At 39.5% G+C, this 12,753-nt stretch overlaps 1 protein-coding gene across 1 annotated transcript in view; it reads left to right on the forward strand.

Moving 5' to 3' along the window:
• The window catches only part of NR5A2 (nuclear receptor subfamily 5 group A member 2), a 94,080-nt gene extending 89,486 nt beyond the window's left edge, over positions 1 to 4,594 (forward strand). The window contains exon 8 of the mRNA XM_074151835.1: positions 4,347 to 4,594. Coding sequence (XP_074007936.1) covers positions 4,347 to 4,594 — 248 coding nt within the window. The remainder of the gene's footprint in view (positions 1 to 4,346) is intronic.
• Positions 4,595 to 12,753: the final 8,159 nt, after the last annotated feature.

Consider the following 12,753-nt stretch of genomic DNA (forward strand, 5'->3'; position numbering starts at 1 on the left):
TGTCTTAATCGTCAAAAGTAAGCTATAGAGAACAAAAATTCTTTGTTTGACAGAAAAGCAATTGCTATTTCTTGTAAAACATATAATATATTCCAGAAGACCTAAGGGTTTACTTTCCAATAAGGATAGAAAAAGATGTGCGCCCCACTGTGAGCTCACAGTAAGGCTGTTTCATGTAAAAAGTTGGTAATTAGTCCCTGAGTGAATAAAGTAGAAGAGATAAGAGACTGATACTTACTGTAGCAACACAAAACACTTTTTCTGGCTGCTAGGATTTAAAGGGTGTGTGGGTGGGAGGAAGGGGCCCTATTCCTACTCACTTAATTTACAAGCGTCTAAACCTCGGAAAATGATTTCTTGCATTAAGCTTAAACATGTGTACTTTAAATTGTTACTAACTGATGTGAAGATTGAGAAGAGACATTCCAATTTTAAAAAGCAGACAGGAATGAAGAATTAAATGAAAGTGTAAGAGAGTATTGTGCCGTACACATCAGTAGCAGATTTCACACCTACTGTACACCACCGCCTTCAGCAGGCTTACACCAGCGTTGCCTGGTGTTTCACCAAGTTCATCCACATTCAAAGGATCTTTATCAAAAAGGAAATAGTTCGAAAACTAAATCATGTACCTTTAGCCAGAGTTATAAATACCAAGAACAAAACCAAACCCAAAGCACAGGAAAACCACCTACTTACGAACCGAAGTTACTATTTAATAACATTTGTGTCACTATCAGCTAAATACTAAGTACCAGAAGTGAAAACTATAGCATTTCTTGTTCTACCTGCAGAACTTGGAGCTACTGGAAATAACTTAACATTCACATGTTTTCCTTTGTTGTTATTTATCTTTATTTAGAGCTAGAGTTTGTGATTCTCTCTCAAAAATAACTACGTAATTTATACTGCAACTATGTGTTCAGCAAATCTCTTTTTTAACAACATACAAAATATCATACAAGAGTGTGAGACGTGACAATACAGCTTCACACAGTGCTCTCAGCACCTATCATTTGACTTGCCCTCTGTTCAGTTTGTTTCATTTGCTTTACTGCAGCACTTTTTGTACTTAATGTACACGAGATGAGAGCACTTATCAAAAGTCATATCCAAAAATCTTGCTTGCTTCCCGAAGACTCACTCTCAAGTACGTAACTGGTCGTCAGGTTGCCTCTACATCCCCACTATTATGACCGCAGTCCTAGACAGATCTACAGATGAATTGTGTAGCAATGCCCTAAACTGTAACCATTTGGACTACGAGTACCTGACTCAGTATAGAAAGTCAGGAAAATTCTACCTATTTTCACCGGTTAACTAATAACATCTTGTTTACGAGTGCTGAACCTCACCACAAATGTCAAGAATTTGCATAGAGAAAATACACTGAAAGTATTTCCTCAGGCTGGATGTGGTATAGAAGCCCCAGAACTACTTTTTGTTTACTGTTAGTGTTAACTGGAGTTGTTTTTATATCTGACCTCAGTGTTTATGTTGCCACAAAGGAGTATTTAAAGAACTGTCCACTGAGATGAGGAAAAAAAAACCCCCAATACAGACCTTCTTCCCCCGTAGCTCTGCAACTTCCCCACAGTTCAGCCCGGCCACATAGCTGACAGGCGTATAGGAACACCTATACAACGCACAGGTACACCTGCTGCCAGAAGCCACCGATCCTGTATATGGGGGTAATATAGATAAAATACTACGCCTCCTTTTGACTTAGAGTATGAGATCAATACAGCTGAAGACAGAATACATCTCTATAAAACATATGCTGAATTCACCACTTTTGCAGGAAAATACAGAAAAGTTGCAATTCTCAGATTTTGTTTCTTCTTGATCTTTGTAAAAATTGATTTTGTGATGCTGTCGATAAATATATATTACATGCAGTAACATTTCGACGGAGAGCAAAAATGAGAATGAATCTGGTTTTCCAAGAAGTCAGCACAATTTAATCTCACAGTATGATTCAAAACAGACAAAGAGCAACAGAAAGATGTCCTTTGAATTTAAAGGGGGTTGAATCAGCTAACAGTTTCTAAAACTTCCTGATGTTTAAAGTTATTTTCAACAGGGAAAAAAAGTTCGAAGTGCTGATTCTGAAATCATTACACATTTTATCTTGCTGTTTAACACAGTTTAATCTCCAGCATGGTTCCTGTTTTCTGCGGGAATTTCTTATGTTCTAACAATTCATTCTTGATTGTGTTTTGCATCTGAAAACAACCTATTTAGAACAAATATGATAGATTATAGTGTTCCTTTCTTAACTTTATAAAAATATGCTTAGAACACCCAATTTTTAAACCAGGTTACACTCTCTACGAAACACCTTGGGAGTTTTATGTAGGTATGTAAAATAATAAACAGCTATATTTTGTGCAAGAAAGTGTCCGGTGTAATACATGAAAACATAATTATCCGAAGATCTCCAGAGACACTGGCAAAAAGACTTTGGATAAATGAGTTTGAATAGCTAAGGGACCTTGAAAGCATAGCAGCTTTGAAGTTTCCAGTTCTCCTCACTCTGGTTGATGCAAAGTTCAGACGATTCTTGTTGGGCAGCCATCATAATTTAAGCATTGCTAGCAAATTCCTAAAGCCAGCTAGCAGAATTTGGATGGAGGTCATGTCCCCAGTTCCCAAACAAGCAGCACAAATCCGGGAGCCACTTGCTTCATTTCCACAGTGAAACTGGGAGAGGAAAGAAGCAAGGCAGTAATGACCACAGCAGGAAACACTCACCCCAGCTCATGCAAGAGCGAGGCTGCAGTGCGGCCGGCAGCCAGCACGCTCCAGAGAGTCTCCTGCTCAAAGCCTGTGACTCAGGTCCCGGCTGCGTGCGCTGCCCTAGGCTGCCACTAGGATCCTTGGCATCCTTCCTATCCTCTTGTCCTGAAGAAAATGTTTGTCTCCTCCAACAACTTCTCTCACGTTACAGCACACGGTTGTGTGCAGGAACCAACATTTGCTCTATTTAAAGTACTTCTAGGAAAAGGTGTACTGGAGACCCAATTTACACAGCCTCCCAGGCTGCTGATGGATTGGGGGACCAACGTGTGTTCCTGTTTTGCAAAGGAAAACACTCATTTCCCCTCCAATCAAAGGCTAGCATTTACAATGAACCAAAATGTGCCAAATTCCGCCAAATTCCCGATCTCCTGTGCTCCAAGAACATCCACAGAAGAGCAGATTTGTCTTTATTGAAAGTGCATTAGCAGCATGGTTATGCTCAGTATCACCATGCTTTAGCATTACGAGAAACTGCGTTACACAACTCTACTGACGGTATAAATGATCAAACACCAACCAAAACAAGTTCTCCCAGCAAGAGCACTTTGATCACTTCACTCTTTGTGCGTTATAGCAGCACTCTAATTTGCAAGCTTCAGAATAACTTCTGCATTCTCCAGACATGTCAAAAGACGATGTCATCAGAGTAATTTTTACACAGGGAAGCGAATAATGAGGAGTTAACATACCGGCATTTATCTCTGACCAGCATTTCCAGAGCTTGAACTTGCTGTATAGGAACAGAAGATAATCAAACAGAGGCAGAGTGAACAAACTGTACCTGCCTTACTGATGTAAATGCCCCTGTTGTCCAATACCAAAAAAAAAAATCAGTGTTGGATTTCAGAAACCATATTCAGGTTAAAGGGCACCATTCTTATCTGGTATTCCACCCAAAGGACAATGATTTCATTTTATAAAGATCATTAGTCAGTGAAATATATATTTTAGAGAGTTTCTAGTAGGAGAGATTATTTTGGCAGTCACTGGAGTGTACCAGATGGTTCATTAACATAGGCTAGACAAGTCAAAGGCTTTCAGAATCATTTAGAAAATGTCAAACAGAAACAAGAACCCTGTCACTTTTTATTAGAATTAACTACATCATACCCTGGACACAGATTTCACCTTGGGTCAGAAAAATTAATACAGAATTATATGAATTGTGTAACATACTAGGTTAAAGACAGGGCTTCCTCTTGGGACTCATTTGCTAGCAATATATTATGGTCTTCTACTTTAGGAATCCTCAACCTTTCTTTTTGTAAGCTATGAAAAGAGCTGACCTTGCTCAGACTCCATTGGTGTCTAATTGATTTGAGGTATATGCAGAATTTCAACAAGACACTCCGCTAAAGCTCTTTTGTGATCATTTTCCCAGGAAAGTTGGCAAAAGGGTTCACTGAATATTCAGCAGCTTGTAAAGTATGCTTTTGTCAGGAGGAAAAAAAAAATACATCCATTTAGTGAAACACTGCCTTCGTAAACAGGAATTAAAATGCAACTGAACTGTTGTTATTTTTTCTTTTTTTATTATCGTTCAGATGTCAAAAATCTTGAGAACTTCCAGCTTGTGGAAGGTGTTCAGGAACAAGTGAATGCTGCTCTGCTGGACTACACAATGTGTAATTACCCACAGCAAACAGACAAATTTGGGCAGCTTCTCCTGCGACTGCCAGAAATCCGGGCCATCAGCATGCAGGCCGAAGAATACCTCTACTACAAACACCTGAACGGGGATGTGCCGTGTAATAACCTTCTCATTGAAATGCTGCACGCAAAGAGAGCATGAATTATACCCATTAGAGCTTCTGCTTTCAAGGAAAAAAAAAATATTCTGAACTGCTCCAAGCAACACTAATTAAAACGTGGTTTTAAGACTTTGCAAAATGGTATAATAATCAAATACTAATAGTAAATAAGTGATGTATCAGGGTATTTGTATTGCAAACTGTGAATCATATGCTACACATCCCCAAAGGAATCTATATAGGACTTTATACTGGAGTGAAGTCAACTTACCAAGTGGATACTATCACCGATGTCAACATGGAAAAGGACAGAATGATTCTTGTATATTTAACTCTGCTGATTGCCAATATGAAGAAACTTAGGAGGACAAAAAAAACCTGATCTGTATTATTGAGCTGAGATAGTGGGGAATTTGAGTGCACTAAATTCCTTCACTGTATAGCAGGACTTGTAAAACAGTTATAATAGATGCAAAACTGCATCTATAGCATCTTCTGCCATCCTTCCAAGGACCCAACACTTACTTCTTCTGTGATAAATGATGTGGCATCCATTCAACAGTCTGTGAGAGAGAGCTGGCGTAGGCCACGCGCTATGTAGTGTCGCCACCAAAACCTAAGAGGCTGCTTTTGACTGTCGGTCTCTCAGGCCTGCAAACCGCTAGTATGAAGAGTCTGTTATCCAGTTAGCTTGGCATCCTTACTATGTTCTGAGGTTTGTTTTGTCACGTGTTCATGTTGCTCTGTGAGGCAGTATCCCTCTTCTACTACTGTTATTGGATAGCTATTAAATAGCTAAGATAAATATTCCAAAACAAATTAGCCAATTCAGCTATATACTTAACTAGTGCAGTGGCTAAAATATGGCTCTGCTATATATTCATGGCCATTTCCAAATAAAGGAAATGGAGATATTTTAGCCGTCACAAACAAGAGCTTCTTTGACACACACACAAAAAAAATATTTTCTACAGCACCAAATACTGATGTTAAAAAACTAAAGCTAAAATTTAAAAAAAAAAAAAAAAAAAGCATTTAGCAATGCAAGAAGAGACAAATGAATTGTATGACCTGATGATGCCATGGAGCTTATTAAGAAACTATCTTTAAAACTGCCAGTAATTAAGAAACTAAATTTCAACCCAAACATCCAATATCTAATGAAACTTTTTCTTTTTAAAAAGTTAGGTAATACACGTCTTTTACGCAAAGAAAGAAGAGTGATACTGCTGTGTCTATGTAGACCAAAGTCTGCTGCAGAACAAATATTAGAGAAGAACAAACAATTCTCTCTCTGTCCAAATGAAGATATCAGTATTAACATGTAGTGCCACAGTTATAAGTCTTGCCTTATTTCATTATCCTTAAAGGTAACTGTGCAGGTGTGGATCAACATATGTTTAAAATAAAGTATTAATCTCTAACATTAATGAAAACATAGTGTTTACATTCTTTAGGTCCTGTGGGGAAAAAACTGTGATAAAATTGCAGAGCAGTGATTTCCTTATTGTTTCTTTTAAATTGGTAATTATTTTACCAGTACTTAATTACTGTATGTCGTGAGACACTAAAATCAATAGGGGTATTTCATTTTGACTTTAATTTTTGAGATTATCGGCTGCACAATCACTTGTAGAAACTGTATAATATCCTAATCCTTTAATTTTTTTCATGAAGATTGCTGGCTTTTGAATAGTTTATTTATATTGTATATGATAGTTTCCACTGTAGACAATTATGATGCTAATTTATTGTTCTTTGGTTTCATCTTTATATAAGATATAGCCAGAATGAAGAAGCCAAATATATGTGTTTACTGTAGCATGTCTTCAAGTTAGTGGAACATAGTTCAGGGACACACAAGGGTCTTTACAAATTAAAATCATTTACTTGATTAAATGTCTGTAAATCTTCATAATCCTAAATGTAGTTTATTTAAATCTATTGTAAATTATGTGAGTTATAGCTTTTTCTGTTTCATGTGAACTTGAAAAGGTGCATTTCTCTTATTCTTTTCCAACCATTCATGCATTGTATACCAAAGACATCAGTTATTACATCTGCATTAGTACAAAGCACACTATTTTAATCGCCTGTATTAATCAGCTCTAATATTCTGTCCATGCATAGGGTACAAACACAGCAAAGCCTAGTGTCTGCGACTCCTAGATGCCTGTCTTCTATCACAGAACACACGTACTGTCGTACGGACCAAAAGCAAACAAAGCACAGCTCCCTTAGTCAGCCCACACAGCAGACGTGCAAGCGCTATTTTAATAACAGCATTCTCCCTCAAGCAAACTAAATTAACAGAAAGTAAGACGCGGGTGGCAATTGATGGTGGCTGTGAAATACACATACCTATGTGTACAAGATAAGTATGGGCATTCCTTCCTTTCTTAAAAGGAAAACAAAGTATATTTCCAATGTTTGCATTCTGTATTTTCTCTCTTTTTTTCCTGTTGAAATGTTTCAGTGAATCTCACTGAATACTAAAGAAAAAAAGCTTAAAAAAATGTTGCTAACTCTATTCACAGCACCATTATCTGTACACAGGACAAAAGAATTAAAATAAGGTCAGAGAAGAAAAGAATTTTTCATATAGTGTACTGGAAACAATTTCAGATAAACTAACATCTATTTGCCCACATCTGTGGTTCCAAGAATCCCACCAGATTGCCCAAAGTACGCGAACAAATTAAAAAAAAATTAATAAAAAAAATCACCAACCTCCCCCTCATGTTAATTGTTAACTACTTTGTAACCAGACATTTACTTCTGACTGCCTTATTGATTACGGGACATATTAGTAAAAGCAGACTAAAATTCAAAGGGTTCGGCTTTGGCTGGTTTATTATAGTTGTTCTGTGTTTGTAAACAGACAATCTGTAAAGTCTGACTATTTGTATTACAGATGTTCTGCAGCTGCCTTGGATTTAAATCCATGCAACTCTTAGAATGTGCAGTGAGTTACTTGTTGAAGTTGAAGTTCTCTTACTGTATCGGTGAAATACATATTGTCATGTCAGTTCTTGCCCGGAGTTTCTCATCGCCAATGGAATTATTTTTTTTTTTCAGTATTTCAATAAATATTGATATGCCCGTGCTGATTACTTTATAATTGTCTTTATGATAACATCATTCCACTGGAATGAAGCACCGGTCAAAAATCAGCTACTCAGAAGAGGAGAGTAAAATGCACGAGAAATAAGAGCGCCGAAGAGAATTTGATGCGGAACGGAAGACACAAATGTGGAGAGTGGCACCGTCAAAAGCTCAGACGGTGATGGTGAAATTGCCTAGGCTGAGACAAAATAAGCACAGCTAAACGCATCAGGTATGAGTCGTCTCTAATCAAAAAGAAATTTACCAATTAATACATTTCGTCTCATACTGCACACTTAATTTTCACTTTACATGTTACCCATAAAGAGTTAAGCAGCCAAAGCATCGGGGGGAAAATGAAAGAACAAAAGAAAATCAGGTAACAGGATCCAGCAGCGCTCAGGATAACCTCTCAGCAATGTAAATACGCGGCAGGGCCAGGGGCAAACCCACAGCTTCCAACACAACCGCCAGCGGAGGCTGCCAAGGAGGCAGATGTTACTGCTACTAGAGAAAAATATTTTCCTAAAGTTGCCCTCTGGCTCATCTGATTGCCATTTCGAGAGCAGGAGGTGAAGTGGTCCAAGAGAGCTTGTCAGCAGTACCCTACTGTTCTGAGACCGAGTCCACCGCCTCCCCTGAACTGTCTGGTAGCTGAAAAGGGGCTCTTCTCTGAGGTGCCAAATGTTAATCCTTCAAGGGGGAAAAACAGGGCTATAATTAGTTATTTACAAATCCAGCGCTTCAACAAAACAAAGCCGGTTCAGCGTTGCAATAAAAACAGAGTAAAACAAATAGGATTAGGTGGCTTACAGGTGAGAAAGGATTGTTTTAGCTTTTAGGAATCATAACTGAAAACTATGATTTTGTATAAGACCCGGGGGAGATTTCAGGGTTGATATGTTTTAGATCGTTTTCCTTATAAGATATATATTTCTGGGCGATATATTTATTATATACACTACACATTTAAATTATGTGGGGATTTATTTTTACCCGAGTTTGACACTGGTTCTGGAACAATCTGCTGTATGTTTTTATTAGAAACATGGAAAGAGTGAGTTCAATGTAACATAGGTCAAGTCAGTACAATACTTAGCGATCTCGACAATTTCCTGGAATACTGAACAACACTTTTTATTAACCCCTAATTTGAAGCCCGTAGTCTACATACATCACAAAAATTCTAACAACATTTCTACCTTCTCCAATGTAGTTGCTATCGTTTTCCAGGAAAATTCTATACAGGTGCATCTGCTGCACTCTGGAATTTGGAATGGCAGAGAAAAAGCATTAAATTAGTGGCAAGCCTAGAAGATTACAGATAAATTTTTAGGGGCATCAGATCCTAGAGCTATATAACCCTGTGATGCTGGCATGAGCCCAAATACTTCTGTGCCAGTCCAGCAATTTCAGTTGCATGTAAGCCTGTAGAGGAAAGATTCATTTTCTAAGGGCAATTTGCCAACAATATGAAAAACTATTGCTAAACGATAAAGGCAGAAGAGGCCTGATCCTCAGACGGGGCGCAGACAACGCCTACCCTGATGTCAGCGAACTTAAGCTGAAGGGAGCAACACTACTTGACAGATAAAGTCTGGTCCATCACACATCAGTGGGACAAGACAAAGTTTCCCTTCAGCAGATATACTTTCCAAACCCCTTATTTTTGCTTCTCTGCAGAACAAAACCCTCTCCAATTTACTGACAGCCCTGAAGTCCGGCATGCAAGCTTGGACTTGCAATACTAGGTGAGATTTCACCATTGCCCTGAGAAGGCCCTGACCCTTATTTCCTGTTCACTGTAATTTCTTTTAGTCCTAAATTAACTATCGGGCTTATGGCAGTTTCTGCTATGTATGTCCTGTGCGCAGCCAAGTGGATAATTTAGCTGGAAGGCAAAGCAAGATGCTGGTGGAATGCAGACTCCTGATGCTGTCTCAGCTGTAGTGTCCTGCTCAGAGCACTGGTGCCCTGCCTCAGCGAGGACTACAGGCTTTAACATCAGTTGGCAATAAAACACAAGGTGAAACAAAGAGCAGAAAAACCTAGTGCTCGAGTCACAATTTTCTCCACTCCCATCTTGCTCTTCCTATGCTCCAGGATCACCAAATTCCCTGTAAAAGGGGGAAATGACTGTGGGTTTGAGATGCAGGATATTAGGACGCTTCCAGTAACACCAGTTGTTTATCGTGCTGCTGCAAACCAAAGCCTTTACGGAGCACGAGCCCTCCCTGTGCGGCATTCACGTCAATCACCCTGCGACTGATGCTGCTGAACGTTTGCTGGGTACTACCGGTCCAGGCTGTCAGTTGCAATTATATAGTAAATCGGGGACTCTGCGTCACAGAGAATAAAGCGTGGTTGTGGGCGGGACCCCAAACAAGTCTTAGTTTGTACAACAGAAGCTGCTGGTGGCCATTCAGTAGCGGCTGGCATGCCCACAGACGCCTGCACACACGCCACGTGCCACCTGTGGGAATTCCTAACGCCCATTCAGACATCCAGTGCTTCTGTTCCTATACAAAATATTTCACGAGGCACTGCTCCCCGGGGGAGACCGAGCTTCGGTCATCTGCACGGCTCGAGTCCTGGTTCGCAGCAGTGTCCTTCCACTCGTGTAAGCAGAAGAGAATCGGTGCAGAATAACAGAGAAGTGAGGCAGGCCTTTCTGATCAATACTGTGGCATTTATATCCTGCACTACATCACTATATCTGTCCTGCTCTTTACAACTTGATCTCAACCTACATGTATCAAAGAAGGGAAGTTCTTCAAAGCGCTGTGCTTCCTATAGCAAAGCAGCACATTCCAGCTGTATGTTAAGAGAGGGTCTGCAGGACTGCCTGCGTTTGAATTCCACAGTAAGAAACATGGAGTATTGTAAATGTCTATTATGATCAGTCCATAAACTACAGTAGAAAGCAAAAGAGATAACAGGGGAGGAATAGCTCCTAAAGAAAATAAAATAAAAAGGAAGCACGTGGACATGGAGGAGACACAAGGATATTTATGTTTCATAAATATTTAATCTTGATTCACTTTTAATCTAAAGGAGAAAAACTAAATAAAATATGCTGTATTATTACCATTGCTTTGAAGTATTAACAAAGCCTGAATAAATTATCATTTATGTATTTTAGGGACCTGCCACAGTAAGTGATATTGTTTTTAATTTTCATTTAATAAGCATAGTTTTATTTTACAATGTATATAAACTTCAGATAAAAAGCATGGCACGGAATAATTGATTGAATATGTTTAATCAATTCATTCAACTCATGCTGTGAAAACGGAAGCTTATTATTGGAGTATGATTTTATTTAAAATCAAACACTATAGCTGCCTCACAAACTATGTCAAATTTTTTTTCACTTAGCAAACTCAGTTGAAATATTCTACAGCAACGTCCTGCTCTTCCTATGACAACCTTCCCGGGAGTCCCACACTACTTGCATTTACAGTTGCAACCTCCCCCCAAGTCCTGCATGTCTTTGGATACAGAACCTCTGATGCTGAAGCCAAGAGAGGTGCCGACACCGAGAAGGTGGGGCTGGGGCACATCTCACGACTTTTGTTTCTTTCTTTATCTTAGTGTCCCTCCTGTGCCCACCTACATTGCTGAAAACTCGGCTGATCCTCCCCGCTCCCTCTCAGTGACAGCCCTCGTTCTTCCCGTGAGCCTCTTGCTGCCTTTCCACTCCTTCCGTACCACCCAGGTTCCCACACCCCAATTCATGCCACACATTTCTGCTTTAATTTTCCTTTTCTTTGTATCACAAAGAAAACTCACAAGTCAACTTTCCCCAATGCATCAAGATTTTCAGGAGAGTTACCTATACGCTGGGGAGGGGGAAAGGTCAAGGACACGATATTGTCTGCACGTTTCGAAGCAGCAAAGTGACCACCAATGTCAAAACAGGAAAGCGACTGCTGGGCCTGCTCAGGCCAGGCTGAAGAAACGCCAGCCAAAAGCAAGACAAGGTCACCAGTCAGCCCGCTATGTCTTAGCTTACAATGACCAGCTCTACAGACCTAAATAAGCAACAATTCTTACCAAACATTGTTTTCAGAGGGAAAATAGGAAACATCCAAGAATTTCGGTTCAAGAACAGCACATAAATATTAATAGTGGAATCTAAACAGTGAGTGGCATCAGGGCTAAGATTAAATTATTTTAAGACAGACTTTTTGTTACAACAACACACTTAGCAATACTCAACACAACCAACACCTTTGCCAGAAAGAGCAAAGGGAACAAAATTTTTCTTTTTTTTTTTTTTCCCCTTTTGTTTTTTTATGTATAAAACTTAGACACAACCCCGTGGGCATCCTGTACGGGAAAAAGAAAACCAAAAAAGTCCCACTGTACTTTCTGGGGTGACAGATTTAAGACACCTTTCCTTGCTGTCAGAAAAACTTGCTGGTGCCTCACCTAGCGTGCCAGGGTCCTGAGGAGGTCTGGTGGAGCAGCATCAACAGTGTCTCGGTGAAGTTTTGTTCAGGATGGAGCAACCACTCCAAGGAGGCAACAGGGGCACTCGCTGCAATGGAGCACCGCACAGCCCAGCCGCTCCGTGTGTGCTGGTACACCGCATCGGTGTCAGGGGTTGCCAGCCTGGGAACAGATAGCAGAGGTAGATTTAGTGAGATTATCTGGTGCTCTAGAGCTATGCCTACCCCATTTCTATACTTGGAAGTAATTAATAATCCATTGTCCATTTATTGAGTGTGGGAGTTGTGAAGAAAATAGCAGAATTTTAATAACAGATATTTTCAAACACTTAGGCTATAATTGATTTGTTAAAGGATCACTGTACTGACGCTGTAAGCTTCACCCTGATTTACCTCTCACCTAATTTGTTAAATTTACATTTTGGCACTCTTTGGAGGTTGATTTCATGTGAACAACTACACACAGAAATAATATATACAAAACAAGAAAAAAAGCCCCAGAAAGGAAGTGGTCACTTTAGGGTGATAAAATTGAGGCCAAGGACACTAGAAAAACCCGGTTTTCTTCCTGGTAGTTACTTTGTAGTTGTTCTGCTTTGTTTTAATGCCTTCTCGTGAAAGCTGTACGTAATACAATACAA

The sequence above is a fragment of the Numenius arquata genome, chromosome 8 (genome assembly GCF_964106895.1).
Source record: "Numenius arquata chromosome 8, bNumArq3.hap1.1, whole genome shotgun sequence".
Taxonomy (NCBI): Eukaryota; Metazoa; Chordata; class Aves; order Charadriiformes; family Scolopacidae; genus Numenius; species Numenius arquata.